General features: G+C 38.7%; 1 protein-coding gene across 1 annotated transcript in view; it reads right to left on the bottom strand.

The window, feature by feature from the left end:
* Positions 1-24,204, bottom strand: part of LOC145222836 (uncharacterized) — a 38,818-nt gene extending 14,614 nt beyond the window's left edge. Inside the window, exons 1-91 of the mRNA XM_080089052.1 lie at positions 24,061-24,204; positions 23,924-24,004; positions 23,669-23,851; positions 23,453-23,524; positions 23,200-23,379; positions 23,068-23,142; positions 22,810-22,998; positions 22,577-22,746; positions 22,403-22,517; positions 22,239-22,327; positions 21,971-22,175; positions 21,754-21,899; positions 21,549-21,684; positions 21,205-21,480; positions 21,029-21,122; positions 20,780-20,955; positions 20,438-20,704; positions 20,181-20,274; positions 19,947-20,116; positions 19,731-19,885; positions 19,527-19,659; positions 19,366-19,437; positions 19,120-19,299; positions 18,980-19,054; positions 18,716-18,904; positions 18,479-18,648; positions 18,294-18,408; positions 18,142-18,230; positions 17,865-18,072; positions 17,648-17,793; positions 17,430-17,565; positions 17,089-17,364; positions 16,868-16,961; positions 16,628-16,809; positions 16,246-16,512; positions 16,035-16,128; positions 15,805-15,971; positions 15,582-15,736; positions 15,389-15,521; positions 15,176-15,309; positions 14,968-15,115; positions 14,607-14,888; positions 14,190-14,468; positions 13,949-14,132; positions 13,780-13,880; positions 13,560-13,705; positions 13,361-13,493; positions 13,099-13,274; positions 12,902-13,010; positions 12,657-12,835; positions 12,478-12,589; positions 12,111-12,404; positions 11,836-11,963; positions 11,451-11,622; positions 11,255-11,375; positions 11,035-11,189; positions 10,871-10,964; positions 10,499-10,683; positions 10,116-10,209; positions 9,851-10,029; positions 9,384-9,542; positions 8,932-9,057; positions 8,616-8,758; positions 8,413-8,551; positions 7,957-8,229; positions 6,223-6,501; positions 5,875-6,156; positions 5,718-5,811; positions 5,467-5,648; positions 4,850-5,134; positions 4,643-4,782; positions 4,420-4,564; positions 4,161-4,273; positions 3,905-4,085; positions 3,684-3,844; positions 3,493-3,619; positions 3,283-3,428; positions 3,073-3,211; positions 2,782-2,956; positions 2,604-2,719; positions 2,258-2,542; positions 2,079-2,190; positions 1,852-2,018; positions 1,643-1,785; positions 1,416-1,554; positions 1,185-1,353; positions 998-1,113; positions 648-932; positions 469-580; positions 239-405; positions 37-179 (exon numbers count right to left, since the gene is read on the bottom strand). Coding sequence (XP_079945178.1) covers positions 37-179; positions 239-405; positions 469-580; positions 648-932; positions 998-1,113; positions 1,185-1,353; positions 1,416-1,554; positions 1,643-1,785; positions 1,852-2,018; positions 2,079-2,190; positions 2,258-2,542; positions 2,604-2,719; positions 2,782-2,956; positions 3,073-3,211; positions 3,283-3,428; positions 3,493-3,619; positions 3,684-3,844; positions 3,905-4,085; positions 4,161-4,273; positions 4,420-4,564; positions 4,643-4,782; positions 4,850-5,134; positions 5,467-5,648; positions 5,718-5,811; positions 5,875-6,156; positions 6,223-6,501; positions 7,957-8,229; positions 8,413-8,551; positions 8,616-8,758; positions 8,932-9,057; positions 9,384-9,542; positions 9,851-10,029; positions 10,116-10,209; positions 10,499-10,683; positions 10,871-10,964; positions 11,035-11,189; positions 11,255-11,375; positions 11,451-11,622; positions 11,836-11,963; positions 12,111-12,404; positions 12,478-12,589; positions 12,657-12,835; positions 12,902-13,010; positions 13,099-13,274; positions 13,361-13,493; positions 13,560-13,705; positions 13,780-13,880; positions 13,949-14,132; positions 14,190-14,468; positions 14,607-14,888; positions 14,968-15,115; positions 15,176-15,309; positions 15,389-15,521; positions 15,582-15,736; positions 15,805-15,971; positions 16,035-16,128; positions 16,246-16,512; positions 16,628-16,809; positions 16,868-16,961; positions 17,089-17,364; positions 17,430-17,565; positions 17,648-17,793; positions 17,865-18,072; positions 18,142-18,230; positions 18,294-18,408; positions 18,479-18,648; positions 18,716-18,904; positions 18,980-19,054; positions 19,120-19,299; positions 19,366-19,437; positions 19,527-19,659; positions 19,731-19,885; positions 19,947-20,116; positions 20,181-20,274; positions 20,438-20,704; positions 20,780-20,955; positions 21,029-21,122; positions 21,205-21,480; positions 21,549-21,684; positions 21,754-21,899; positions 21,971-22,175; positions 22,239-22,327; positions 22,403-22,517; positions 22,577-22,746; positions 22,810-22,998; positions 23,068-23,142; positions 23,200-23,379; positions 23,453-23,524; positions 23,669-23,851; positions 23,924-24,002 — 14,400 coding nt within the window. The 5' untranslated portion in view covers positions 24,003-24,004; positions 24,061-24,204. The remainder of the gene's footprint in view (positions 1-36; positions 180-238; positions 406-468; positions 581-647; positions 933-997; positions 1,114-1,184; positions 1,354-1,415; positions 1,555-1,642; positions 1,786-1,851; positions 2,019-2,078; positions 2,191-2,257; positions 2,543-2,603; positions 2,720-2,781; positions 2,957-3,072; positions 3,212-3,282; positions 3,429-3,492; positions 3,620-3,683; positions 3,845-3,904; positions 4,086-4,160; positions 4,274-4,419; positions 4,565-4,642; positions 4,783-4,849; positions 5,135-5,466; positions 5,649-5,717; positions 5,812-5,874; positions 6,157-6,222; positions 6,502-7,956; positions 8,230-8,412; positions 8,552-8,615; positions 8,759-8,931; positions 9,058-9,383; positions 9,543-9,850; positions 10,030-10,115; positions 10,210-10,498; positions 10,684-10,870; positions 10,965-11,034; positions 11,190-11,254; positions 11,376-11,450; positions 11,623-11,835; positions 11,964-12,110; positions 12,405-12,477; positions 12,590-12,656; positions 12,836-12,901; positions 13,011-13,098; positions 13,275-13,360; positions 13,494-13,559; positions 13,706-13,779; positions 13,881-13,948; positions 14,133-14,189; positions 14,469-14,606; positions 14,889-14,967; positions 15,116-15,175; positions 15,310-15,388; positions 15,522-15,581; positions 15,737-15,804; positions 15,972-16,034; positions 16,129-16,245; positions 16,513-16,627; positions 16,810-16,867; positions 16,962-17,088; positions 17,365-17,429; positions 17,566-17,647; positions 17,794-17,864; positions 18,073-18,141; positions 18,231-18,293; positions 18,409-18,478; positions 18,649-18,715; positions 18,905-18,979; positions 19,055-19,119; positions 19,300-19,365; positions 19,438-19,526; positions 19,660-19,730; positions 19,886-19,946; positions 20,117-20,180; positions 20,275-20,437; positions 20,705-20,779; positions 20,956-21,028; positions 21,123-21,204; positions 21,481-21,548; positions 21,685-21,753; positions 21,900-21,970; positions 22,176-22,238; positions 22,328-22,402; positions 22,518-22,576; positions 22,747-22,809; positions 22,999-23,067; positions 23,143-23,199; positions 23,380-23,452; positions 23,525-23,668; positions 23,852-23,923; positions 24,005-24,060) is intronic.
* Between the last annotated feature and the right edge of the window lie 1,647 nt (positions 24,205-25,851).

The following is a 25,851-nucleotide window of genomic DNA, read 5'->3' as shown; positions in this document are numbered from 1 at the left end:
AAACGCTCTTTAAACAAATTGTAACAAAAAGCGTACTTGTATGTCTATTGATGGCCGTTTTTCTTTTGCCAATGACACAGAATAGAAATCAAGAAGTTCAGTTGGGGAGGGAGACAGTATTTCAACAAGAATGCTCGAAATATCAGGCGTGGCTGTCCAGTTAACCGAAACATCTGGCACTAAAACGTTGTAAAAAGTAGTTAAAAAGTCGATTGGTTTATCAAAAAAATGCGTCTACCTTTAAGCGTGACATTCTTTTCCGATTTCGGTCCATCGTTGTTTTCAAATTGTGCATTGATTCTAACAATGTATGTTTGGCCCAATTTTAAATGGGTGAAAGTTGCTACCAATGGGTCAGTTGAGTTGACTTCAATAATTGGTTTCTCGAGTGTTGACGGTGTTTTGCTGAAATTTTAACGAATTTTAATAATTGCCCAGCAGAGATTTGATATTTTCAAACTAACTTACCTATTGCTGATTTCGAGAATGTATTTTGTCACTGGGACAACTGGTTCCCAAGTTGCAACAATCGATGTTTCATTTTGCGTGGCATTCAGTTGCAACACTGGAAGATCGTAAGCTTGAATAAAGCAAATTATTAGCGCTTTGTACAAGGAAAATTATTATTCAAATGGCAAAAGAAAAACCTTTTGTTGCAAATGGAACAGTGGTTGGGGCACTTGGTACACCACTGAGAATGGCCACAACAACAGCATTGTAACTTGTGTTTGGTCGAAGATTATTAACATTAACAGGTAAAGTTGCGTCATTTGGAGAAACATAGATCGTCGGTATGACGTCGGTTACGGTTGGGTCAATCGGCGAAACAGTGACGTTGTAAGAATCAACGTTGCTTGGTGATGGTTGAATTGTGACGTTGGCATCAGTTAAACCAGAAGTGACGTTCACGCCAACAGGCGAAAATACTGGGTCTGTGTTGAATAAAATTCACTATGGTCATAGATACCAAAAGAACAATAAACTTCAAAAAACATACCAGTTGTTTCATTAACAACACCCGAAGGTCCCTTGCTTCCAAGAATTGCTCCAAGCGGTGTGACGGTAATCTTGTATTGAGTGTTTGGCAAAAGATCATTCAACGTTTCAGATCCACTGAAATTTCAAACAAAGTGTTTATATTTCTAGTATTATCTGCTATGATTAAAAATGGGTAAGGAAAATACTTGTTTGTAGAAGGATCTGAAGTTGTCGTAACTGGTGTGGAATTGGTAGCTTCTATGTTGATCGATGAGATTTCGTACAGGGTGACAGAAGAATCTATTGTCCATGTGACAGAAATACTTGTTTCGTTCATTGGTGAAGCAGTGACATTTTGAGGTGTTGTGGGCTCCACTGAAATAACGGTTTTTAATAAACAACGTTTCATCGAGTCTTAAATATAATTATACACTTACAAGTTGTAACCGATTTGTTCAGAGCTTGGCCTTTAGCACCACCAAAACTGGGTACCAATGTTACTCTATAAACTTCAGAAGCTTTGAGTCCAAGCAAAACTAGAGAAGGTATTGTGTCATTGGCTGAAATACTTCCATTCTGAAAACGAAAAAAATATTTGGACATGATAACCTAGAAAATATTTTAGAAAACAATTTGTTTCTAGCATGTTGTCATGGTTATTTACTTGGATTTCAACAGATGGTTGTTTTTCTTTTGCGACAGAAACAAAGTACTGATCAAGAAGTTCACTTGGTAAAGGAAATGTTATTTCAACAAAAATCGTCGAAATATCAGGTGTGGCTGTCCAGTTCACAAAAATGTCTGGCACTAAAACAGGAATAAGTATGATCATCTGGTTTTAAACTGATTAAGTTATTAACACCCAGTCTTTACCATTAAGTGAAACATTTTTTTCTGATTTCGGTCCATCGTTGTTTTCAAATTGTGCATTGATTCTAACAATATATGTTTGGCCCAATTCTAACTGGGTAAAAGTTGCTGCCAATGGGTCAGTTGAGTTGACTTCAATAATTGGTTTCTCGAGTGTTGATGGTGTTTTGCTGAAATTTTTTTTGTAATTGCCCAGCAGAGATTTGATAATTCCAAACTGCATAACTTACCTATTGCTGATTTCGAGAATGTATTTTGTCACTGGGGTAACTGGTTCCCAAGTTGCAACAATCGATGTTTCATTTTGAGTGGCATTCAATTGCAACACTGGAAGGTCGTAAGCTAAAAGAAAGCAAATTATCAGCGCTTTGTGCAAGGAAAATTATCATTCAAATGGTAAAATAAAAACCTTTTGTTGCAAATGGAACAGTGGTTGGGGCACTTGGAACACCACTGAGAATGGCCACAACAACAGCATTGTAACTTGTGTTTGGTCGAAGATTATTAACATTAACAGGTAAAGTTACGTCGTTTGGAGAAACAGAGATCATCAGAATGACGTCAGTTACGGTTGGGTCAATTGGAGTAACAGTGACGTTGTAAGAATCAACGTTGCTTGGTGATGGTTGAATTGTGACGTTGGCATCAGTTAAACCAGAGGTGACGTTAACGGAAACAGGCGAAAATACTGGGTCTGAAAGAAAATGTTTTTGATGAAACAAAAAAGGTAAACGTAAGATTTGCCGCATAATTACCTGTTTTTCCACGAACTGTTACGTTTGGTCCTTTACTTCCATTACGGGCTCCGATCGGGGTAACTGTAACGTTGTACTCAGTGTTGGGGAGCAAATTCAATACCGGCACGCTGTTGCTGTTAAAATGTGATTGTTAGGTACAGAACATAAAAACAATTCATTATTGCTGTAAATCTACCTTGGAATGATTTGCGATGGTTCAAAGGTAAATGTAACAGCGAAATCGTTTGTTTCATTTGCTTTGATTGTTGAAACTTCATATGTTGTTACAGCTGGATCCAGGTTCAATTGCAAAGTTAGGCCGGTTTCATTAAGTGGCAACAGTGTGACGTTTGTAGGTACCAGAGGTAGCACTGCAGAAACATGCAAGGAATTAACACAAATAACACAGGAATGATCTCCAACATCATGTCACAACGACATACTAAACTTATGTAAACTTGGAATAATATTGAACATTCATACGTACATGTACTGATTGACTTGTTTGCAGGAAACGCTGCAATCAAGTCCGTGGTCATGGCAAGACGAACTATGTACATCTGTGCGGCCTTAAGGTTGTCAAAAATGACTGTACTGTTGGTGGAGTTCACAGGAAGTGTCTTAAACTATACATAAATGAAATATGCTGGAGTTAGGTACGAAGAAATTAAAACCCATGTGGTGTAGGTTAAATTACCGATAAGACTGTATCCGGAGTCCAATCCAAAGCAATGGAGAAATTGTAGTACTTATACTGTACAGATGTAGGAAGTAACGTAAGGTTAACGATGACCTGCGAATCTGTTGAATTTAGGGTCCAGTTGTTCCAAACTAAACCAGGGCCTGAATAAACGTAGTTGGTAGTCGACACAATATTCCGTTTAAAACTCTTGTATTATACTCTTACCTGTTTTAATTGATTTCTCTGTTTTGTTGCTTGTAACGTTTTGTATTGTTGTCCAAGCTGTAACAGTGTAGTCTCTGTTTGGATGAAGTGCGGCGAAGGTCAAGTTTTGAAGCTGATTACCAGCGATCTGCATGCAAAATTTTCGATTAAATGCAAATACGACCACATACGAAAGTAATGTTGTGACTAACGTTTGTCGTGTTAATCAAAATTTCGGGTAGTGCAGATTCGACGATTACAAAAACGACTTCGTCAACCATAATGTTGCTGGGCAGCGATGTCACGTTGTTAAGAACGACAGAAATCATTGTCGACTTTGATGTTAAGTTGAATTCCACGGGCGGAGGAAGATCTAACAACATGAAAATGTATTCATTACTGCTTTCCAACAACATGGATTTAAACCACTAACCTGTTTCAACTGTCTTCTCAGCAAACAGACTTTTTACGCCTCTCAAAACCGAGTTTACCCTTACAATGTAGGTTGAATTCGGGCGCAAGTTGGTAAAAGTCGCATTCATAGAAATTGCCACAGGAGTGACATTTCGAGATGTAAGGACTGCGTCCGGTGTTGATGCGTCTAGTACAAATGCCTAAAAAATCCATAACAAATGAATACAGTGGCTTTAAAATTAATCACAAATATAGTAAGAAACTATATTTCGCACCTCATAGCGAGAAATTGCCTTTAGAATGTCTTGGGTTGTATTGGAAACAAAGTCAAAGGCAATGGTGGTAGGTGTTGTACTGCTGGCAGAAATGATAGGAGTTGGGGGCAGTTCTGTAATAAAATACAAGTGAAATTGACTTAGCTTGCAAATTCCTTTGTAAAGCTTTAGTTTTTTGTAAATCAACCCGGAAAACGGTAAATAACAGCTTTTACAACGTTTTGAAAATTTGGTTTTGGATTATTGACAAAGTACTTACCCATGGTAAAATCTTTGATGAAGTCTGGGCTTGTCAGGGTGTAACTGATCGCTTGAATATGCGCCGTGTAAGTCACTCCTGGTGTAAGTAGGCTGTCATTGAAGATAACAGTCATCGGAAGCGACTGTCGCAACGCCTTGATCTCCTACAGGAATTGATTTCAATAAACCGTCATGAAATACAAAGTACAAAACACCTAAAAATCATCCCGCAAGTTTCTCACCTGTAGCTGTTGAGGGACAGAGTTATTTGGTGATGTAAACCAGCTGACGTATTTCTGCACGACTCCTAGTGGTTGTTCGTACGCAACATCAGCGGTTATCGGTGTAGTGGAGATGTTTGCAGTCGTTACTTCAAGAGGTTCTGAAATCACAGTTTATTAAATATATGCACTTTTTGCTTATATACGTGTACTGCTTGTTCTACTTACCTATGGCTTGCCGCACCGTTTGTGGTTCTCCGGACACATTGCTAACGACCGACGAGACCCTAATGATATACTGTTCTCCTGGTACCAAGTTGGTAAAGTTAGCCAAGAGTGGAACTCCTTGGGCAGGTATCGTTTGATTTTGAACTGGTGGATCGATACCAGCGGAAGTTGGTGTCAGTGTGACTAGGTATTCATCAACCGACGCTGGAGCAGGATCAAACGAAACCTTCAGAGTTTGGTTTACTTCCCTTGTTACGTTAACGAAAGGCGGTGGAGGCGGATACACTGTGAAACAAGAGTTGGTTCAAACTAGACGGATGATATAACACGTATTGTCATTGTACAGAAACTACACTGTGACCTATATTAAAAAGGTATATTTTCACCACACCATCCTGCAGTGGTTCCCATATTTGCCAACATCGGTTTGCATAGGTATAAACTTGGTCCCCAAGTTTCAAGTTGTTAATTATGTATTTTACGAAATAAGCATGTGAAAGTCTCGCGCTGTGGTATCAACCAGATAGCATAATATATATATATATATGCAAATAGTCAAAACCTCATCTAATTTGGACATTCAGACATCAATGAGGCATAAAAACTACGACACTTACGATGACTTGCAGGCGCCATCATGGGGTAGCTGCTTCTTCCATTGCTGTTGGTGTACACTGAGAACTGATACACGTTTCCAGGTACGAGATTATTCGTAAACGTAGCACTTATGTTAGCGTTTGGTGCAAACGGTCCGGATACGATTTGTTCGTCTGTAAAGTTGTCGTTTTGGGCCAATATTCTATGAAAAACAATACAATAATAGTGTTGTCGCGCTCCATAAAAACCAATGGAAGAAATGGTAACTGACCTGTAAGATTGGGCGATGCCAGCAGCCTGGTTAAAGCTGATGGTAATATTCCTGGTAGTTTTTTCAAAGGTTATTCCGCCAACCATTGCTGGTCCTACGTAATGAAAGTTCGATATTTACTTGAATCTCCCTGGAGTTTAATGAAAAATAAACTTACTGATCACTGCCGTTGTGTTTATTTCGTTGCTCGCGAGACTTCCACTTTTCGTCACCGCAAAAACGTCATACATCTCGCCAGTTACAAACCTTTCTTGTGTGACATTGTATGTCGTGTCTGGTGTGACAGCCAAAATCGGAATTGTCCTGGTATCAGTTTGATTTGAACGAGGAATAATCGAAACGATGAATGAGTCGTACACGCCGGTAGTGGGAGGACCAAAACTGATTGTGAGGTTGGAGCGCATGGGTGTAGCAAGCAGGTTCACAACAGGGTGGGGACCTGAACATAAACAACGTCGATAGAAAAAGAAAACAGAGAAATTAACTGTGAAAAGAAAAGGTTTACCTATGCTGATGTTAGACGACACAGGGACGCTCCTCACACCATTTAGGTTTGCAAACACCTGAACATCGTATACTTGACCTGGTACAGAATTTATAAATGTTGCCTTAAGCGTATCGTTCGGAGACAATGATTGTTGTAGGAAACTGCCATCTGTTGCATTTACTGGCGTGACTAAAACAGTATAGTTATCAACCCGACTCTCTGAAGGCTGGAATGCGGCGACGATGGTACTTCCATTGGTCAGTGACAGTATTAAACCAGTCGGTGACCTGGGCGGATCTGAAAGCAGAACAAGTGTCGTTGTGCTACAACATGAAGTGTTTTCAACTAGGTGAGACGTGCTTTAATCAATTAGTAGTAGCGAGCGATTTGAGCAGCTACACGAATCGAATCGTATCGTTGATGCGCATTGTGTGACGTCACGATTTCGATTCGCTAAAGCGTAAAATTACATGGTTGCCGAACCGAATCGCATTCAAGGTTTTCAGCTTTGCGCAAAAACGATATGGTGGTCATTGTAAAGTGATATACAAACATAAGGCCGGATAATTGTTAATTTTAAAGTATTTTTAGACTTTTAGTCTATTCTTCAGAAAATATCTGAATTAATTTGTGTGCAGCAGTTGCTTGCGTCGAGTTTAGACATACCAAATGTATGAATTTGTTTATTGTGAACAGTTAAACCCTCAGGAATAGTTGGAAGAAATATTCAAAGTGTATAGATCACTCTGACTTCACAAATATATTAAATTTGTTTCATTAGAGTCTATTGTGGGTTATATGTATAATAAAACGACTAATTTGTATAAATTTGCACCAGTTGGACGAAAAACTCGATTAAATATGTAACTTGGTGTATGAAACGTTCGTTCAGTATTAGCTACAAATTTCCCCGTTATTTTCGGCACCAAATTAAACAAACAACATATGGTTTCAAGTTGACGTAATTGTTCACAAAAGAGTTCTCCTAAGCGTATTGGCGCCTAAGCGTATTCAAACCACCTGTGCCGAGCGCATCGAAAATCGGAGAAGTCTAATACGCTTTGCCTTTTTTCTTTTTCGAAAACGAGAGAAATGCATATCGAATACGCTTAAACGCTCCATGTAAAGAGGCTTAATTTTCCATTGTGACGTCATACGAATGTGACAAAATATTTTTATTTGACGATGGCGTTTGCATTTTTTCTATTCCGTATTAGGCCCCTGAGCTCATTAGGCTTTCTATTCATTTGAAGTCAACATACTGAGCACAGGTTTTCCGTCGCAAAATAATTTGTTGTACAGACAAAAGCACGCGAGCAATCGGCTATGTTTGTTGTTTAAGTTATGTATTAGGTTCGGAAAACAAACTACGCAAATCAAGACCACGTCTAAAATCTGTGAATCACGACCAAGTATAAATTCTAGTACATATAAATATACGCTTTAGTTGTACAAAATTTTGGATTAGTTAAGTTTGGGATTTAAGTAGATTTTTAAGCAACGACGTCCATTAAAAATATTTTGTTTATGGTTAGCAAACACTATTTTTACCTACTTTTATTTGTTGCTATTTTCCAACGTGTTAAACTGTTTGTTTACAAACGTACCAATTTCAAACATTGCACGCCCATTTTCTTTAAACGTTAACTGTAAGCTGCGCTACCATTCACTATTCGGGTTTGCACAATGCGAAATCACATAACTTTTTTGCTTTAATTGAATATTATGGATGTACAAATACGTGACGCTTACCTGGATTGAAAACAAAAGTCGCAGGCAAACTTGACTTATTGCAGCTTTTCGTGAGTACGATAACTGCATACGTGACCAACGGACTGACTGTGGTTGTAAATTTAACTGTGCGATGTGAACTGGAGATCGGTATCTTTTCCAATATGAACGACCCGTCGGCAGAAGTGAGATGGGCAACGTAGGATTCGACTGTTCCAGAAGCTGATTCGAACGAGGCAGATACCAAATAAGCGAGGCTGACCGTAACGTTTGTGATTGTTACAGTTGAAGGGACTGTGGATAAATTAAACACGTTAATGATAAAGGACTTGCTTAAATAACTGACGTCTTTTAAATTATTGTATTGTCCGAAAAAAAATAAACAAAATCTGAACATAAGCAAATACACAGAGTGTAGTTTCACGCGGGGCCGTGCTAATTTGACATGTGTAACATATTTTTGAAACAATAACTTACAAGTGCAGAACTGGTCGGTGGTTGAGTTTCCGGTTGCATTACCAAGTTTTGTATGAGCTGTGATTATGTATTGTGTTCCAGGAATTAGATCCTGACCAGGTATTATGAATTCGGGCACCGTAGATGGTTGTGCGTACGTCTGCAGAGAATCAAATGTGAATTTTCACGTGTTTGTTGTTTCAGCAATTTTTAGTAATTTGTACCTGAATAATGTTAGTTGTGTTGGACACAGGTGAGATCTGAACTTCGTACGGGCCAACATACGTAGAAGGAATTTCTACAGTTACGTTGGTGCTCCCGTCATCAATCGGCGACGCAGTAACGTTTAAGATGTTTGGTAGAGGAACTGAATCAAAATGTAGGTGGTGACTCGTTAAATGCTGCCTGTCATTTTTACGTCCATACAGTAAATACCAACCAAACGGTCAGCCATTATTTCTTTAAACGAAACCACAAGGCCAAGCATATTGGTTACATAGACTCAACTTCATGTGCTATCAGCTATGACATTTTACTTACGCAATTTTGAGAAAAACACGGCTGCCTCGCTGGTCTTATTTTTGCTTTTGGTGGCGATTGTAACCCTGTAGTCAACGCCTTGTTGTAATCCGGTTGCAAACGTAGTGCTCATCTGACCACCTGTGGCTGAAATTTACAAACAAACACCCACTTAAAAAAGTTCAACCAAAACATGACATATATACAGGTTATGAAATATAGACCCCTGTTAATACACATACACTTTGTACATTGTAAGTTCTTACCGTATACGCAACAAACAAGTATAAAAACAAACTTCATTGTAATTGTCTCGCATTTCCTTCGCTCAAACATTAAACTAGTTAAGTTGTACGTAATCAAGCTATCTGCAGCATGTGCGCTACTGACTGACGTATCGCCAGCCCATTGACTATAGTCATATGCCCCGCGGGCGTCATACGTCATTTATGGCGCCTACGGTAGGTAATTACCGTTGAGCGGCAAAACTTTACTACGTAGAATGTTTTGGGGCTGGCTGATGGTGGCCAATGCAACTTCGTACGAGTCTGAAATGCCCATAGCTGGATGGAACGTTGTAGTGATAGTTGTGCTGCTTGGGCTGATCACTGCTTGGTCAACGATTGCAGGAACTGCAAAACAACAATACATAATAGTAGCTGTTTCTTTCGGGATATTTTATTTAAATCCACATTGGTCATACAAAAAAAACGACATTATGCTTTGTAAAATTTGGTGACATAAAACAAGTAATAAAGTTTGACAAGAAGTATAGCATTGCAACCGAACAATACACAAAAAATATTCTTGCAAACGTTGTTCAAATTAATGCCGTCGAAAATTGTTTTTACTGTATTTAAACAACCTTTACTATGGTAACAGCGTCGCATTTAATCTACAAAAGCCGTTAGCATAATAAGAAAGCTGTAATATTATGTACCTGCTACATCGACAAATGTTCTTAACTCCCCAGTTGTATTGATAATAACATATTCAACAGCAATGTTATAGGTTCCACCGTAAGTGATGTTGTTTGAATAAACAATTTGAAGTGTGTTGCCGTCCACCGTCTTCTCGTTGACCAAGAGGTAAGGGGGTTCAGATGACCTCAAAGTAAGTCTGAAAAACCAAGACAATTGTTTATCCAAACAATGATGTTCATGTACAACGTTTGTAGGAACAAAAGACGAAGTTCCAACAATCACCTTATTTGGTCTATCGGCTCGGATGGTTGATCTAACGTGAGTGTAAAAGTCGAATTGGTAGTTGTAGTGTTTCCGGTTGGGATTGGAACTGGATCTGCAAAGTCGGTTATAAAATGTAAGTGTTTGTGCACCACTGATGTTAAAGCAACCTAAAGACAAAATTGCAGCACTGCAACCAAATGTGCGACAATTTAAAGTGAAAGAAATGTGGCTTTACTGCGAGTCGCATTCTTGCACCGAGTAGCACACGGTAGTGGTCGTGCTGCAAACTAAATCAAGGCTATAGGGCCACTGATGTGGTTTTCCTGTACAGGTTTACTAAAAGTCCTTCTTCAACTTTACTTGGTATCAAACCACTAAGCTATATATAGATATATATGTACCTGTTAGAGCCGACTCGGAACTTGCTTGACTCGGAACTGAGTTGCTGACCGCACGTATTGCCACAGTGTAATTGGTGTTGGGTGTGACACCGTCAACCAATGTAGCATTGTACGATGGTGCGCCTATGTCACTTTTTTCTAGCTGTGTGACGATTGAACCTTGGGTTCCACGCAGCAAAACAATCCTAAGAAAAGGAAAAGGGTTACACCTTTAGGCGAAACATGTTCATTGATTTTATGGCACCTAGGCGTGTAATATACCCTTCAAATGTTTTAATTTAGGTTTAAATCGAATTTACACTCAAACTTATGATCTAATTTGTGATCAACTATCAGCAGAATTCGGAACTAAATATAACATTACAAGTTAACCTGTAAAACTCCACTGTTCCTTGGGGTTTACTAAACGTGGCAGTGACGAATGTGGTTCCAGTGACAACAGCATTGATATTAACAGGAGCTGGTTCTGCAACACCAAGTTAAACGTTGTATAACGAATAAAAGTAGTGTAGACAGACAGACATTTCAGCACATACCAATGGAGGCACTGGAAAGGGTCTTTTCCCCAGAAATATTTTTCACTACAGTGAATGCTTCGACATTATACTTTATTCCTGAGGTTAGACCAGTGAAATTCGCGACATATGGTTCGCTAGGCTGTGCGAATTTTTGCGTGTAGTTTTCCCGTTGCCTAAAAATGGAACTAAGTGTAAGCAAAAAACAAACAAAAGGAAAACGTATATTGGGGAAACTTACGCCATTAAACGTATAACAACCTCGTCCACTGTATGTTGGTACATCTTTTCTGGTAAATAAGTGATGGATGCTGATGTTCCATTTGTATCGACTTTGACAATTTTTACTATGGGTGGGGGATCTGCAATGACATAACCTGTCTGAATCCTGTTTCTTTGTTCACACTTATGTTCATATCATCTGATTTTGTACTTACCCATTGCAAATGAAAGATTCTGAGCATCACCACGGAGCGTGTTGACGCCCACGGGAGTAATGATAAACGTGTAGTTGTGGTTAGGCAAAAGATCGACGCTGGTGGTGACGTTTAATGTTTCGTGTGTTTCGTAGTCGTCAAAGGTCCGTTGTGGTGGAAAGGTTTCCAAAACCTAAACACGGAAGCAAGTTAGACACTATCTCAGTTTTGTCTCAGTTTTTTTGTCTCAGTTTTTTTCTTACGTTCGGAACATTAGTTAGATCTTGTTACATTTCTTTTGACAAAAACTTTTACCATCGTCAGTGTTATTGACATGCGGTGCAGCAATAGCGGAGCATGAATGCACACGTGTATGAAAAATGTACGATTTTGCTTTGTCTCTTACCTTTGTTGGGTTGTTGTCTGCGGTAAGTATTACTTCGTAATAATCAATGCGGCCTCGTGTTTCGGTGAAATGTAGTGTTGTATTGTCAAATCCTCTTTGCACATAACCGTACTGAACCGGTGGTGGTCCTACATAAAAATCTTAGTTGGAATATGAAAACATGAAACAAGTTTTGCAAATTATATGATGATTGTCTTATAACTTTTCAAGACTTTATTCCCTTTGGTTGCGTACTTTATTAGTTTTATTTAATTTTAAAGTTGGGAAAAGCGTACTTAGTTGAACTTCGCCAATCGGTGATGGTGGCGAGAAAGAATTCATATGTTCGGTGACAACAGTCACAACGTAGTTGTCGCCTGGTGGAACGTTAACAAAAGTGTGGTTGAAAAACGATGTTAAGTTGGCAAGGGTGCTTGTTGTTTGTAGAACAGTATCAGGACGTTTCGTAGTTGCAACTCGGAAATGGAAAATGGCATGTTCGGTGTACATTTTATCGACTTCAAAAAGTAACAGAATTTGATCATAACCGATTCCTGTGACATTGCCTTGTCCAGCCGTGGGCAGAGGGTCTGTTAAAAAATCATCGATTGTGATGAAGCTTCTGTTTAATTAGTTGCCAATTACAAAGCAGAAATGTAGTACCTGTTGTTATTGGGTACCTGGCTGGTACACTCTCACGTTCATACGATTGTGTGATGGCAAACACCTCGTATGTTTCGTTCACAGATAAAACGTTTTTGAAGAACGCTTGATACTAAAAATGGTTATTAGTAAGTAAGAAGTACAACAACACAGACGAACCAGCGCAAAGTATTGCTTACCGTTCCGTTAGCATCAATTTCGTTTTTCAAAATCAGCATTTCTTCGGCAACATCAAAGTACTTATCTTGCGGAACAACATAAACGCGATAGGAATCGTACGTTCCGTTAGCTGGTTTAAACTGCATATGCATTTCCCCGAACGATGATGTTACATTAGCGTCGGTCACCGGATCCGGACCTACATGAAAACAAGTTTAGTTTACTGTGTTTATACCAAAACATAAAATACTTAGTCCGTTCTTACGCAAAGTTTCCATGCCAAGGTCTTGTGGAGGTTCCTTCTCGTTACTCACAACAGCGCTATATCGAATCAGATATCTTTCGCCGGGAATTAAACCTTCCGTAAACTCAGTCTAAAGTAGAATGTTAACAGTAAACCATTTTATAACAATTTATGTTAATTACAGCAAAATATTGGTTCTAAGATCTCCACCAACTCACCTCAAGTAGTGGTGGATATATACGTTTTGATTGTAACACATCCAGCGGGGCGTTGGGCATTGTGAGATATATTTCAAATCCATTGAAGTTGGGAGTATTTGTCCGGTTGTACATTCGCACAAGCAGAGTGTTGTTGGTGGTGAGGTGAATCTCGCCAGCCCCAGGAGGCGGAGTTTCTGATCGCAATAAAACAAACCAAAAATTTAGAAAAAGGTTGATTAGTGGTACTTAATATACTGAATTAATAGCTTGAAATACATACCTGTGGTGGAAGTGAACGTTGTTTGAACGCTGCTTGTACCATAGTTGTGAGAAGTAACGTAAACCACGTAAGTAGTATTTTTCAGGAGGTTATGAAAAACTGCGGTAAAGGTCGAAACGTTTTCATGTCTTATCTATAAATAAAAAAACGTGTTAATTCCTAAAGGCGAGAAAGCCAAGCAAAAATGCCATCAACCAACCAGCAGAGTTCGTCGCACCACTGATGGTACACCGGTATCAACAAGCGACAGGCGGTAGTTGCGAACATATCCTTCAACTTCGCTAAAGGTCCATGTTATAGTGCTGGTGGTGTTGGTTGCCGAGCCGCTCGTTACTTCCTTAGGTGCTGTTAAAGCAGAAACAAAATAAAAATGAAATTGCCTACTATGAGAATAAAACGGTACAAAGTAGAAAACTAACGTATTACAAATGTTCCAACTTCTGAATAAGGTCCTTTAACGTCAGAGATTGTCGACGAAACTTGTACCCTATACATTTCTCCGTACGTCAAGTTTTCAAACCTGTGAATGTAATCGGGTTCATAAACTAACAAATTCAAGCAGCAGGAAGCAAAAGTGGCGCAACGTACGTGGTAGAAACATTTGTAGCAGGCATGTTGGTTTGAATAACATTTTCCGATGTTACAGCGACCAGTCGAACATGGTAATGCGATATCCAAGAAGCAGCAACTTTGTTGTCAGATGGAATAATCGTAACATTTACAGATCGGTTATACGGCTTGGTAACTTGTCCGTCAACTGGCAACGGCAGCTCTGCACAAATAAACAATGTTAATATTACGACTTTACGATTATTTTACCGTGTTATACCTGTATTCATTGGAAAGTGGGTGGGTATGCTTTCAAGGCCTTTGCTGTAAGCAATGCCAGTTCCCTGATAAGTGCTGTTTGGTGTCAGGTTTTTAAACGTTGTATGAAACTGTTGTTTAAGTGTTCGCAGTGTGCCATGAAAAGTTTTGTTGGCAATTAATTTGTTGTCCTTGTCTCGCACCAAGATGAGGTAGGTGTCGGAATCGCCATCAGGTTCTGTAAACGTGACGTCACCGGTTGTTGACGTCATTTGTGCGCTTGGATTTATAGGTCCTGGATCTAAAAAAACAACAGCGTTAACAAAAGATATTTAGTGTATTTTTAGTGCTGCAAACTTGGTCAGACATCGTTTTGAAAAACATATAAACGAGGGCAAGAGAAAAGAATGACTCTAGTATTGATGAAGATATGACTTACAAAGTGTCTGTTCCTGAATGGGACCGACAACGCTTTCAACGTCCCCGATTTTGGATAGTGCAGTTACTGAGTAAGTTTTGCCGGAAATCAAACCAGTGAAAGTCACGACTGGTCGGTGGCTGTGAACCACTTCTGCTTGTTGCACGTTTATAGAAGGATTCGCCACAGAGGCAATGTAGACACGATACTTGGTAATCTGTGGTTCGTAAATCGGGTTAAGTACAACCGTCACCAAGTTCTCTCTGTTGACCGTTACATTTCCCGTCGGTGGAGGTGGTATAACTAAATGCAGTCAAAAGAGCGGTTGTTATTAATGCATACAGTAAACAGGGAGAAACTATGGATCCCTAATTGTTTTTACCTAGTACAGACGTAAACGTTGACGGGGGATCACTTTCCATGCCGTATCGCCTTGTTACTACATGAACAGTATAAATCTGCTTATTGTCAAGGCCTCCAAAGGTTTGCGTGTAAATTGGTTGCCCTACAACTGCTGGTATTCTTGCTTCCTGTAGTGATAAAAAATGTGTCAATTCTGCTCGAATTCAGATCTTGTTACAGATGTTTACCTGTAGGAGGTTTTGCTTGTCATTGGTTTTTGTTATGTACACGCGATATTCGTCAGCGCCGCCATTTGCAGGACTAAAATTAATAGTAATTGCAGAAGTGTTTGCCTTTAGATGACCAACAACACCCGCAGGAACTAAAAAAATAGTAAAAATTTAGATCGGATCAACATGCAACAAACAAGTCATGTGGTTTATTGGAAAAAAGTTACGAACCTGTTTGGAAAGCAAAGTTCACTGGAGATCCGCGATATCCATCAATGAGGGATGACACTGTACCAGTGATGGTCTCTCCTGGTGTTAGGTTGGTGTAGTCGGCCTGTATACCAGTTAGCAATGACGAGGAAGTCTATGAATACGGACATAGGTTTAATTATGGATCCAACAAACTCTTTTTCTTTTATCATACGTTTACGACTTGAACATCATCGACTGTTGCAGTTCCAATAGGACGGCGCAATACGACTTCGTATTGGGCACGAATTTGATTGTCAGGAATAATCACAATTGTTGCATTCCAAACCTTTTTTACTGGTATAACACTCAACGCAACAGGCATTGCCTCTGAAAAAGTAACATAAGATGTATATACCTTACAAGACAAGTAAAACATTTGCCTCAAATCTGCTTACTTGTGGTTCCGAAAAACGTTGTAGTTGAACTTTCTACAGCATAACTAACAGTTACCATAGACAGTGTGTATGTTGTTGCCGGTCGTAATCCAACAATGGTTTTCTCAGGCGAAACATTAGATGGAACTTCAACAACCGTTGAGAAGGAATCGTTGTACAAAGTCATCCTAAAAATGGTCCGAATGTGTAATAAAGTTTTACAAATGGAAGCTCAAGGTAATATACAATACCTGTACGTGTCAACTTTTCCGACAGGTGGGTCAAAAAGTGGTGTGATTACCGTTGGTGTGGTTGTAAAGTTTATGACATCAACACTAGATGGCGCTGTTGGACAAGAAAAAGTTTAAATCGATGGGGTCTTTAAACCACGTGTTTTAAACGCACACAAATGTGTCCAGCAATAAAATGCAACGAAATCAACACATTTTGGGGATAACTTACGGACTACGAATTTTTTTATTTCAGCAGGAGCCATTGACGCGTCTTCGTTTTTGAAAACATACAGAGCGATGTAAAACTCTCCAGGAATCAAAGTCCAATTAGAATTATCAGGTGGAAACGCTTGCAAAATAATAGCGTTTTCGGGAAGCAACTTTTCTTCAATGATGTTAGCGGGATCAGAAACCAAAGCTATTTGTGCGTAAGCTTGATATCCAGGTGGATAGAATGTAATGTTATCAGGAGGAAGCACTGTAACTGGTTTCGAGTCTAAAAAACAAATCGTGAAATGATGGTACTTAAAAATGCCCACTGAACAAAACAAGAGTAGAAAACTGTAGAGTTACAGCCATAAAAATGATAAAATATAGTGGCAAAAAGTTACCTGTAATAAATGGCGCCATTTCGGGTGTACTTGGAACTAAATTACTTTTACTAACGACCGTAACGTAATAAGATGTGTTTGGCTGAAGATCGTTCATAGTCAAATTGACAACTGGTGTACCAGGAACAAAAGGAAACGTCTTCTCTTTTGTTATCATACCCATCGAATCGGTAACGTTTACCCTAGAAACATATTTAGGTTTTTGCATCATGTTAAATTCCTAGTAAACCGTGGACTTACGTGTAATTTTCAACTAATCCTGTTGGTTGTTCAATTTTAACTGTTGTTCCGTAGTACGTGGGAACGACGTTAATGATCCTAACTGGTAATGGAGCTAAAAGAAAATACAACGATGTCAAAACTGTTTTTTATTGTAATTCCAAAATAATGTTTTGAATTATTACCTACATTATTATTATAAGTTGAATAAAATCTGGCCGAAGTGATTAAGAAAAACTTACGAATTGTTGCGTTGCCAATATCGCTGTTTGTTCCGTTCACGTTGGTATAAGTCAAAAATCCAGAAACACTGTATTTTTGCCCGGTTGTCAAACCAGAAAAGACGACTGGATTTAAAAGTGATTGGTGACTGATATTGCGTTCATTGACCATATCTCCGCTTCTAAAGACTTCGAGTTGAATGACGTAAGAGGTAGGCGGCCAATAAGAAGGTGTGACATTCACATAAATACTGTTGTTATCTCGTGATACCGTTGCGTTGATAAGTGGTATGGCATCTACAGAAAAAAAAGATTGTTTTTTTAGCAGCCATTCTTGTTGAAAAATGTAATAATAAACACACCAGTAGTGACAGTGATGTTGTAAGGTCCACTCGATACGATGACAACAAAACTCCTTGCTGTTACCACATAATCTGTTTCCGGTAGTAGGTCGTCAAATTGAATCGTCACATTCGGTTTTACAACAGCCGCAGCCAACTTAAAATGAAAACTTATGTTAAAACGGGTGTAACTTACAGGTTAAAAATGGCACACTGGTGGTATCACTCAAGCTATTTACCGTCTTGGTTCGTGTTAAGGAAGGATTGCTCACGGGTGCGATTGTTACGTTGTAGTGCGTTATTGGTCCTTTTGCCTCTTCCAAAATGACTATTACCGAGGAAGGAGTTTTACCGTATAAGGTCATGTTAGAAACTGGGTTTGGTTCTGATTGAAAAAGTGAGGTAAGAAAGTTGAGTATATATACATCTGAAACTTAGGTCAGTAAAACACATTACTTGTAGAAATGGTGACAATGGTAGGCGGAGAAATGTGTCCGTTAACAAACGCATGAAGATGGATGACATATGAACTTCCCGGCTGCAAGTGGCCGATAAAAGCAGTGTTGTTCGGAATGTTGGTAATGGCTTTAACTTTTTTAAGAGTCTTGTTTGTAGTAAGGACACGGGTAAGGTCTACTACTTCGAACACGGTAATAATGTATCCCTGCACAAAATTGTTGCATGGTAAAACTAAACGCAAAGACGTTTAGGCTTAAAGTCAATAACACTGCACCTGAGCATGCAAAACCTCCAACCAGTCCAACGTAAATCCAGTGGAGGTTATGTTGGAGAAAGTAATGTTCTTCGGCTTTCCAAATTCCTCTGCAAAAGTTTAACAGTCTTGTATGCTGTTCGTAGCATGAAAATAACAAAAAATACACTAACTTGTCCGAACGTATGCGTAAACAGGCGGTCCAACTTCATGCCCAAGAATAGTTCTGATCGTAAAGCGATAATCGGTAACTGGCGTTAGTGTTCCAATGAAAGAAGCATTGTGAAACTAAAGAGGGTAAATTGTTACACATATTGTCTTAGTCTGTAAAAAAGTACCAAACAAACTGGAAGGCAACCTTAAGTCCGTCGTATGGAATCTCGATTGTGTCTGTAATGTTGGTTGAATCAGCCACGGGGGCAACGGTTACCCGATAAGACTCTGTGTTGTTATCAAGCGCCATAAACACAACTGAGGCTGAAACTGGGTTCGACCAAACTGAAGTCGGCTTAACGCCTAATTCCGAAACTACAAAATAAGTTATCACGTTATCGAACAACACATGTTAATGCGTTAAAAAGCAGTACGCATATACCTGTTGTAATGTTTAGCTTTGGTGTTGTTGCCACAGCAACACGGTCTTTGTTGTAAGCAGTAACAGTAAACGCATATTTTGTTGACGACTCCAAGTCATCCAACAAAACGTAGTTGCTGGTGGTCTGGTTCGTGATTTCAGGTTCACTTTTGTTTAAATTGTTGTATGTTACCTCAAAGAAGGTTGCACCTGGTCAAACAATGTATTTAACGTCTAGTTTCATACTGTTTGAAGTAACACATGTTGTACAGCTATGGTACCCACCTTCAACCGGGTTCCAGTGAATTTCCGCAGTTAGAGGCCCAACAACTGTTTTTGTGATGTTTACAAAAAGTTTTTCTGAATAAAAAATTTATTATAAACACACGCAACCTGTAAAATTGTAAATCTGGTTTACTTCTTACTTGTTTTAAAGCCTTGATTGCGAGAAAAGGCAATTGGTGTGTTGTCTATAGAACGCGCTTCCACAAACGCGGTGTATTCTGTGTCAGGAAGAAGATCTACTGCTTTGAAACCTGGCGACACTGTAACTTTGTCAACAGTCGAGTTGCCAGAAGCGTAGGTGACAAGATATGACATTCCACCTAAAAATGCGTTTTTTTTTAAAGCTGAAATTGCTTACTTTATAGCCAAATAAAACGTAGATAAACCTGCGATATGAGGCCAATCCATAAATGCCGTGGTCCCAGTGGTGTTTACAATACTGAGGTTAAGCAACATATCTGAAAAAATGATATGATGGTGTCACTAAAATGCCAAAAAATATGGATTGGAATACTCTTGCAGATTTCTAAAAGTTGGTCTAGCATACCTGTTTGGAAGATGAAATTAACCGGGGAACCTTTGTATCCGTCAATGATGGACGACACATATCCAGTAAAAACGGTTTCTGGTGTCAAATTATAGTATTCCGCAGAAATTATGGTCGAAAGAGAGGAAGTCGTCTGAAAAATTGTTGCGTTAGTTAGTGAGCTAAATAACAGCAAAAACTGGACATGACTCAGAGAATACTTACGTTCACAATTTGAACATTTTCAACAGTTCCCGACGCGAGTGGACGATTGAGAACAACTTCGTATTGAGCATGTGTAGAATTATCTGGTAAAATGTTGATGGAAACGTTCCAAACATTCTTGACTGGATTAACACTCCTGGCAACTGGCATGGCACCTTAAACGATAATACGTTTAAATACGTTTGTAAACCTGTAAATAAACAGTATGTGACTCACTCGTTGTTTCCAAAAAGATTGCTGTTGGACTTTCAACGGTGTGACTGACACTCACAATGGACAGGGTGTATTGTGTTTCTGGCCGCAATGCAGTAAAGGTATACGCAAGTGAAGAGTTTGACGGAATTTCAACCGTTTTCAAATTAGAATCATTCTTCGATAAAGTGAGTCTGGGAAGCGAACAAATTAATATTGTGATGATCTTATTTTATAATATTTTTGGTGATAACATACCTGTACATCTCAACCTTTCCGACAGGTGGTGCAAATCTCATTGTAAGAGTTGTTGGCGTAGAATTAGAGTTGACATCATCTACACTTGCGGGTGCTAAAAACAACATTTTTTCGGTCACAAAAAGATTATGTCAGTTGTGTTAAAAACAGTTTCAGAAACATATATAATCAGTTTTTATTAGATACATCGTATTTAAAAAAATATGTTTTTTTTGTTAGTCAATTCTTGGCACGTACGAAAGAAACCCAATACTTACGGACTACGAATTTTGTTATTTCAGCAGGAGCCATTGACGCGACATCGTTTTTGAAAACATACAGAGCGATGTAAAACTCTCCAGGAATCAAAGTCCAATTAGAATTATCAGGTGGAAACGCTTGCAAAATGAAAGCGTTTTCGGGAAGCAACTTTTCTTCAATGATGTTAGCGGGATCAGAAACCAAAGCTATTTGTGCGTAAGCTTGATATCCAGGTGGATAGAATGTAATGTTATCAGAAGGAAGCACTGTAACTGGTTTCGAGTCTAAAAAAATAAACATGCAATCGTTTTGCAAAACAGTTCATACCACGCTTGTTAAAATATTAAACCCAAGTGTACCTGTCACGAATTGATCAACGGCGGGTATGCTATTGACCAAGTTGCTTGTGCTAACAACACTGACGTCATACGTTGTGTTTGGTTGAAGATGGTTTAACGTCAAGTTTACCACCAACTTATCTGGGACAAAAGGGAAAAACCTCTTCGTTGCATTGTTCAAGTCGGTTGCGGTTACACTAAAGAGGAAAAAATCACAATCTTTATTCATCAATTTCAGAAGTTACAAAACCTCAAATGTGTTTGACTTACGTGTAGTTATCAACTAATCCAACCGGCTGTGTTATTTCAATTGTTGCCCCATAAAACGTAGGAAAAATGTTCCTAATCACAACTGGTAAAGGAGCTGAAAACGACAATTTATTCGTAATTCACAGTGGAATGGTTACTGCCACCTCCTATTTAAGAAAACAAGTCATTTTACTTACGAATTGTTACATTTCCAATGCTACTGCGCGTCCCGTTTAAGTCACCGTAAGTCAGAAATCCAGAAACTTTGTACTTTTGTCCAGTTACCAAATCCGAAAAGACAATTGGGCTCTTGGGTGGCATGTGACTGATATTACGTTCACTGACTTTATTTTCGTCTTGGAATGATTGCAGTTGAACAACGTAAGAAGTAGGCGGCCAACCAGAAGGCAGGACGGTCACGTGTATGCTGTTGTTATCTCGCAAAACTGTTGCGTTGATAAGTGGCATGGAATCTGTAAAAGAAGTATGAATGCTATACCTTAAAGAAAACTACAAACAAAAACATACGACTTGTATTTACCGGTGGTACCAGTGATGTTGGAAGGTTCACTTGCTACGATGAGAACAAAGCTTGTTGCTGTTATTACATACTCTGTTTCTGGAATTAAACCGCTGAATTGAACCGATGCAAATGGTTGTGCATCAAGGGCTTCAATCTTGAAATAATACATACTCATCTTATTTAAAGTCTTTAATTTATAGCGTTATATTGCATATTTAATTACCCTTTTCACTTGGGTCAATAGAGGCTGCTCAACGGGGGCAATTTTAACCTCGTAGTGGGTAACCGGGCCCTCAGCCTTTTCGACAAAAACAGTAATGGATGAAGGAGATGTACTGTCTAAAACCAAATCAGCTACCGGGTTTGGTCCTTTCAAAAAAAAAATTTAATAAGAAATCAAAAAACTTGTGGGGGTTTACATGACGTGTTGCCTTGTTTACTTGTATTAATTGAAACGATAGTGGCCGGTGAAATGTGCCCATTGACAAATGCATGGAGATGAATGACAAATGAACTTCCCGGTTGTAGGTTTTTAATAATGGCTGTGTTATTCGGGACATTAGTTGAAAATACTTTTCGAAGGGTCTGGTTATTTGTCAAAGTCCGAGGAAGATCAACAACTTGAAACACAGTGATGATGTAGCCCTGCTCAAAATATAAGTACACAAAATAATCTACGTAATCACTCTCTTGAAATAAGTACAATACCTGAGCATGTAAAACCTCAAGCCAGTCCAACGAAAATCCGGTTGTGGTAATGTTTGAAAAGGTAATGTTTTTAGGTATCCCAAATTTCTCTGCAACGGCAAAAAAAAATTATTAAATTATTTCTTGTTGTCAAATGCCTGCACACATCAAAATTCAGCACTGACTTGTCCTAACGTAGGCATAAACCGGAGGCCCAATTTCTTGACCAAGAATGGTTCTAATTGCAAAGCGATAATCAGTTGTGGGCTTCAGCGTCCCGACGAAAGTAGCGGTGTGATTCTAAATAATTGTTTAAATGTTTAAAACCAGTGAACGTTTAACTATTAGCAATGGTATACCTGATTTCCATCGTAAGGGAGAAAAAGGGTATCCGTAATGTTGGTTGGATCAGCCACGGGGGCAATGGAAACTCGGTAAGACTCTGTGTTGTTATCAAGCGCCATAAACACAACTGAAGCTGAAACTGGGTTCGACCAAACTGATAATGGTCGAACGCCTAGCTCGGGCACTAAGCAACAAAAGTTTTACTGTTACAGTAAAGCCAAGGAACTTTCTTAAATACAATGCATACTTGTTGTGGCGCTTAAGACCGGTGTTTTTGCGAGTAGCAATTCATTCCTGTTAAGAGCAGTGACAGTAAATGTATAAGTTGTTAATGGCGACAAATCTTCCAACACTATGAACGTATCGATTGTACTGTTCATGATCCCAGGCAAACTAGTGTTTGAATTCTCATGATAGAACTCAAATGAAGTGGCTCCTGTCAAAGTCAAAAGGTTGCAAATGTAAAAATTAATCGCTTACAAACACAAATCAAACTTGTAGCTACCTTCAACAGGTTCCCAATGCACTTCAGCAGTGAGCGGTCCCACCACAATGTCTGTGACATTCACTGAAAGTTCTTCTGTAAAGGCAGTAAACCTTCAGCAATGATTTGTGTGTTTTTACCTTAAATATGTACCTGTTTTGAATGGAGAATGGTCAGATTGAGCGACAAGAGAGCCATTGATTAGAAAAGCTTGAACAAACACGGTGTAATTTGTATTGGGAATAAGGTCGCCAAGATTGAGGAAGGGTTGAACGGAAAAGTTGCTCAACATTTTACCGGCAGAAAAGTGGGTGACGTTATATGATATGGCACCTTAGGAAAATAATAAAAATATCAAAAATATGACCATGGAGTGGAACTAACAACAAAACAAAATGAGACAAACCATCAACAGGTATCCAATCAACTTTGGCTTTAGTTCCAGATATGTTGGTAACATTCAGTTCAATAACTTGAGCTAAAAAAGTTTTATCTTAATTTACAGACAACTGGTACTTTTAGATAAACCTTTTTTTATTGTTATTTGTTTTAAAATCAAATTAACCATCGTTTTAAAATGAAAACAAATATTGTAGCAACGTGTAACATCAATTTGCAGTACCAGTTGTTATCGAAGAAGTTAGAGATCTTCCAATCAAAACCCCGGTTTCATCATAGGCGTTAACTGTGATACTGTAACGAGAGGCAGGAACCAATGGACCGATAACTGTATTGTTAGTGTTTTTCACATCGTTGGTTGAGCTCAACGCAGAACCTACATAAACCACTTCATACGCAATTGCACCTGTTTCATGAAAACAAAGTTACATTATTTGAAGCAAAGATCCTTTATCACAAAAATGAAAACATTTCAAACCTGGAGCCAGATTCCATTCAACATCAGCCGCGACATGAGTCACATTGGTTATTATCAATGATAACAAATCAGGGAGCATGCCTAAACAACGTTTGCATTAATCTAAGTAAACACAATATCAAGCATACAAAACTTACTAAGGGAGGTGACTAACGATCTTCCAATCAACTGCCCAGTGCTTGTGTGTGCAGTGACGATAATCTCATATGTCTGGCCTGGACTTTTTTCAACTAGAGTTACGTTATTTGTATCGGATGGTGTAATGACAGTAACGTTTCCGATAGTTGCTGATACGTTATACGTTGATGCTCCTGAGAATAAACTCATTTCTTTAAAAAATATCCAGACCAAAAGAATACAAAACTTTCAAATATTCACAAAAATATTTGTTGTTTTCTGCAAATAATCTTTGCCTTACATTTTGTTTCGTTTTAAAATAAACATTTGTAAGCAGAGACACAAATGTAATCTAGAACCATGTGAAAGATAAGTTACCTGGAACACTGGTCCATATTACATCTGCTATTGTTGAGGCCACGTATGTGAATTCAACAACGATGATTTGGATATCTGAACACAACATCATTGTTATAATAGCAGTTGATTAAAAAGAAATCTTATGCTAATAGAAGCGCACCAACTTTGATTAAAGATTCTTACCAGTTTTGAAGGGTGTTGGTTTAGATTTTGCAGTCACCACACCGTTCTGGTCATATCCCACAACAGTGACATTAAATTCTGAACCAGGAATCAACGGACCGATATTAAGCGAGCTAATGTTGTTCACACGATCAGTCTTGTTTGTTTCGGGACCAACATAGATTACATCAAAAGTAGTTGTGTCTGAAGACGAAAAAAAGTAATATGTGTTACGACGGTTTTATGAAGCTATTTGCTGCACAATTTGTTGTCGCATACAAACCTGGAAGGGGATTCCATTCAACATCAACAGTTGTGTCAGTAATGTTTGAAACCGATGTGTTCAACAAAGCTGGAAGCATGTCTATTGATAAAGAAGAAATAGATGGATAACCTCTACTGCAGCAAAATGATTGTTCTAGCAAACAACAGTATGGTTTGTCTTACCAAGTGGTGTAACATTGGATTGTCCAATTACTCGTCCGGTGCTGGTTACACCTTCCACAGTTACATCATACGTCTGCCCTGGTCGAAGGTTGGTCAATGATGAGCTGTTGGTGGGGGATTGTACCAAAGCGGTGACGTTATCGAGTGTGTACAAGACATTGTATAAAGAAGCACCTAAAAACGATATGGATGTTATCAACAAATTGTGAAATTCGCACCATCCGTCACCAACACGGATCAACCATGAAAAATTGACTTGCTATGTAACTCCATTTACAAAACGTTAAAAGTATACGTCAACAAGTGGAAAAAACGAATATGAATTCAAATACAATTCAGTACGTTCTTTTGCAACAATGCGAAGAAGACCATTACTGTATGGTCTTACCAGGAACATTGCTCCAAGTGACGTTTGCAGTTGTCGACGTAATGAAGTCGAAAGTTAGCACGATAGTTTGATTGGCTATAAAACGAGAAAAAAACACCAATCATTAGTTTTGAAAGTGGGTCATATACCAAAATCGCAAAAAGTCTTAGCATATATTTGTTACCTGTTGGGAAAACACGAGGATCTGACTTTCCAATCAGTATGTTATCTTTGTCAAAGGCAAAGATAGTGACATTATATCGGGACCCTGGAATTAGTCCACTGATTGTTGTTTTGTTGTTGGTTGTGACGCTCTGAGTATTGGTACCATCTGGTCCATTGTAGACGATATTTGCAGTAACCGTTCCTAGTGTGGATTAAAGATAAGTTGAAACCTTGTTGGTCACAATGTTTTTTGCACAAAAATGAAATGCAAATCTAACCTGGGACATTGTTCCACTCGACATCTGCCGTC

This window comes from Phallusia mammillata, chromosome 4 (genome assembly GCF_965637545.1).
Source record: "Phallusia mammillata chromosome 4, kaPhaMamm4.hap1.1, whole genome shotgun sequence".
Lineage (NCBI taxonomy): Eukaryota > Metazoa > Chordata > Ascidiacea > Phlebobranchia > Ascidiidae > Phallusia > Phallusia mammillata.
This window is presented reverse-complemented; position numbering and strand designations above follow the sequence as displayed.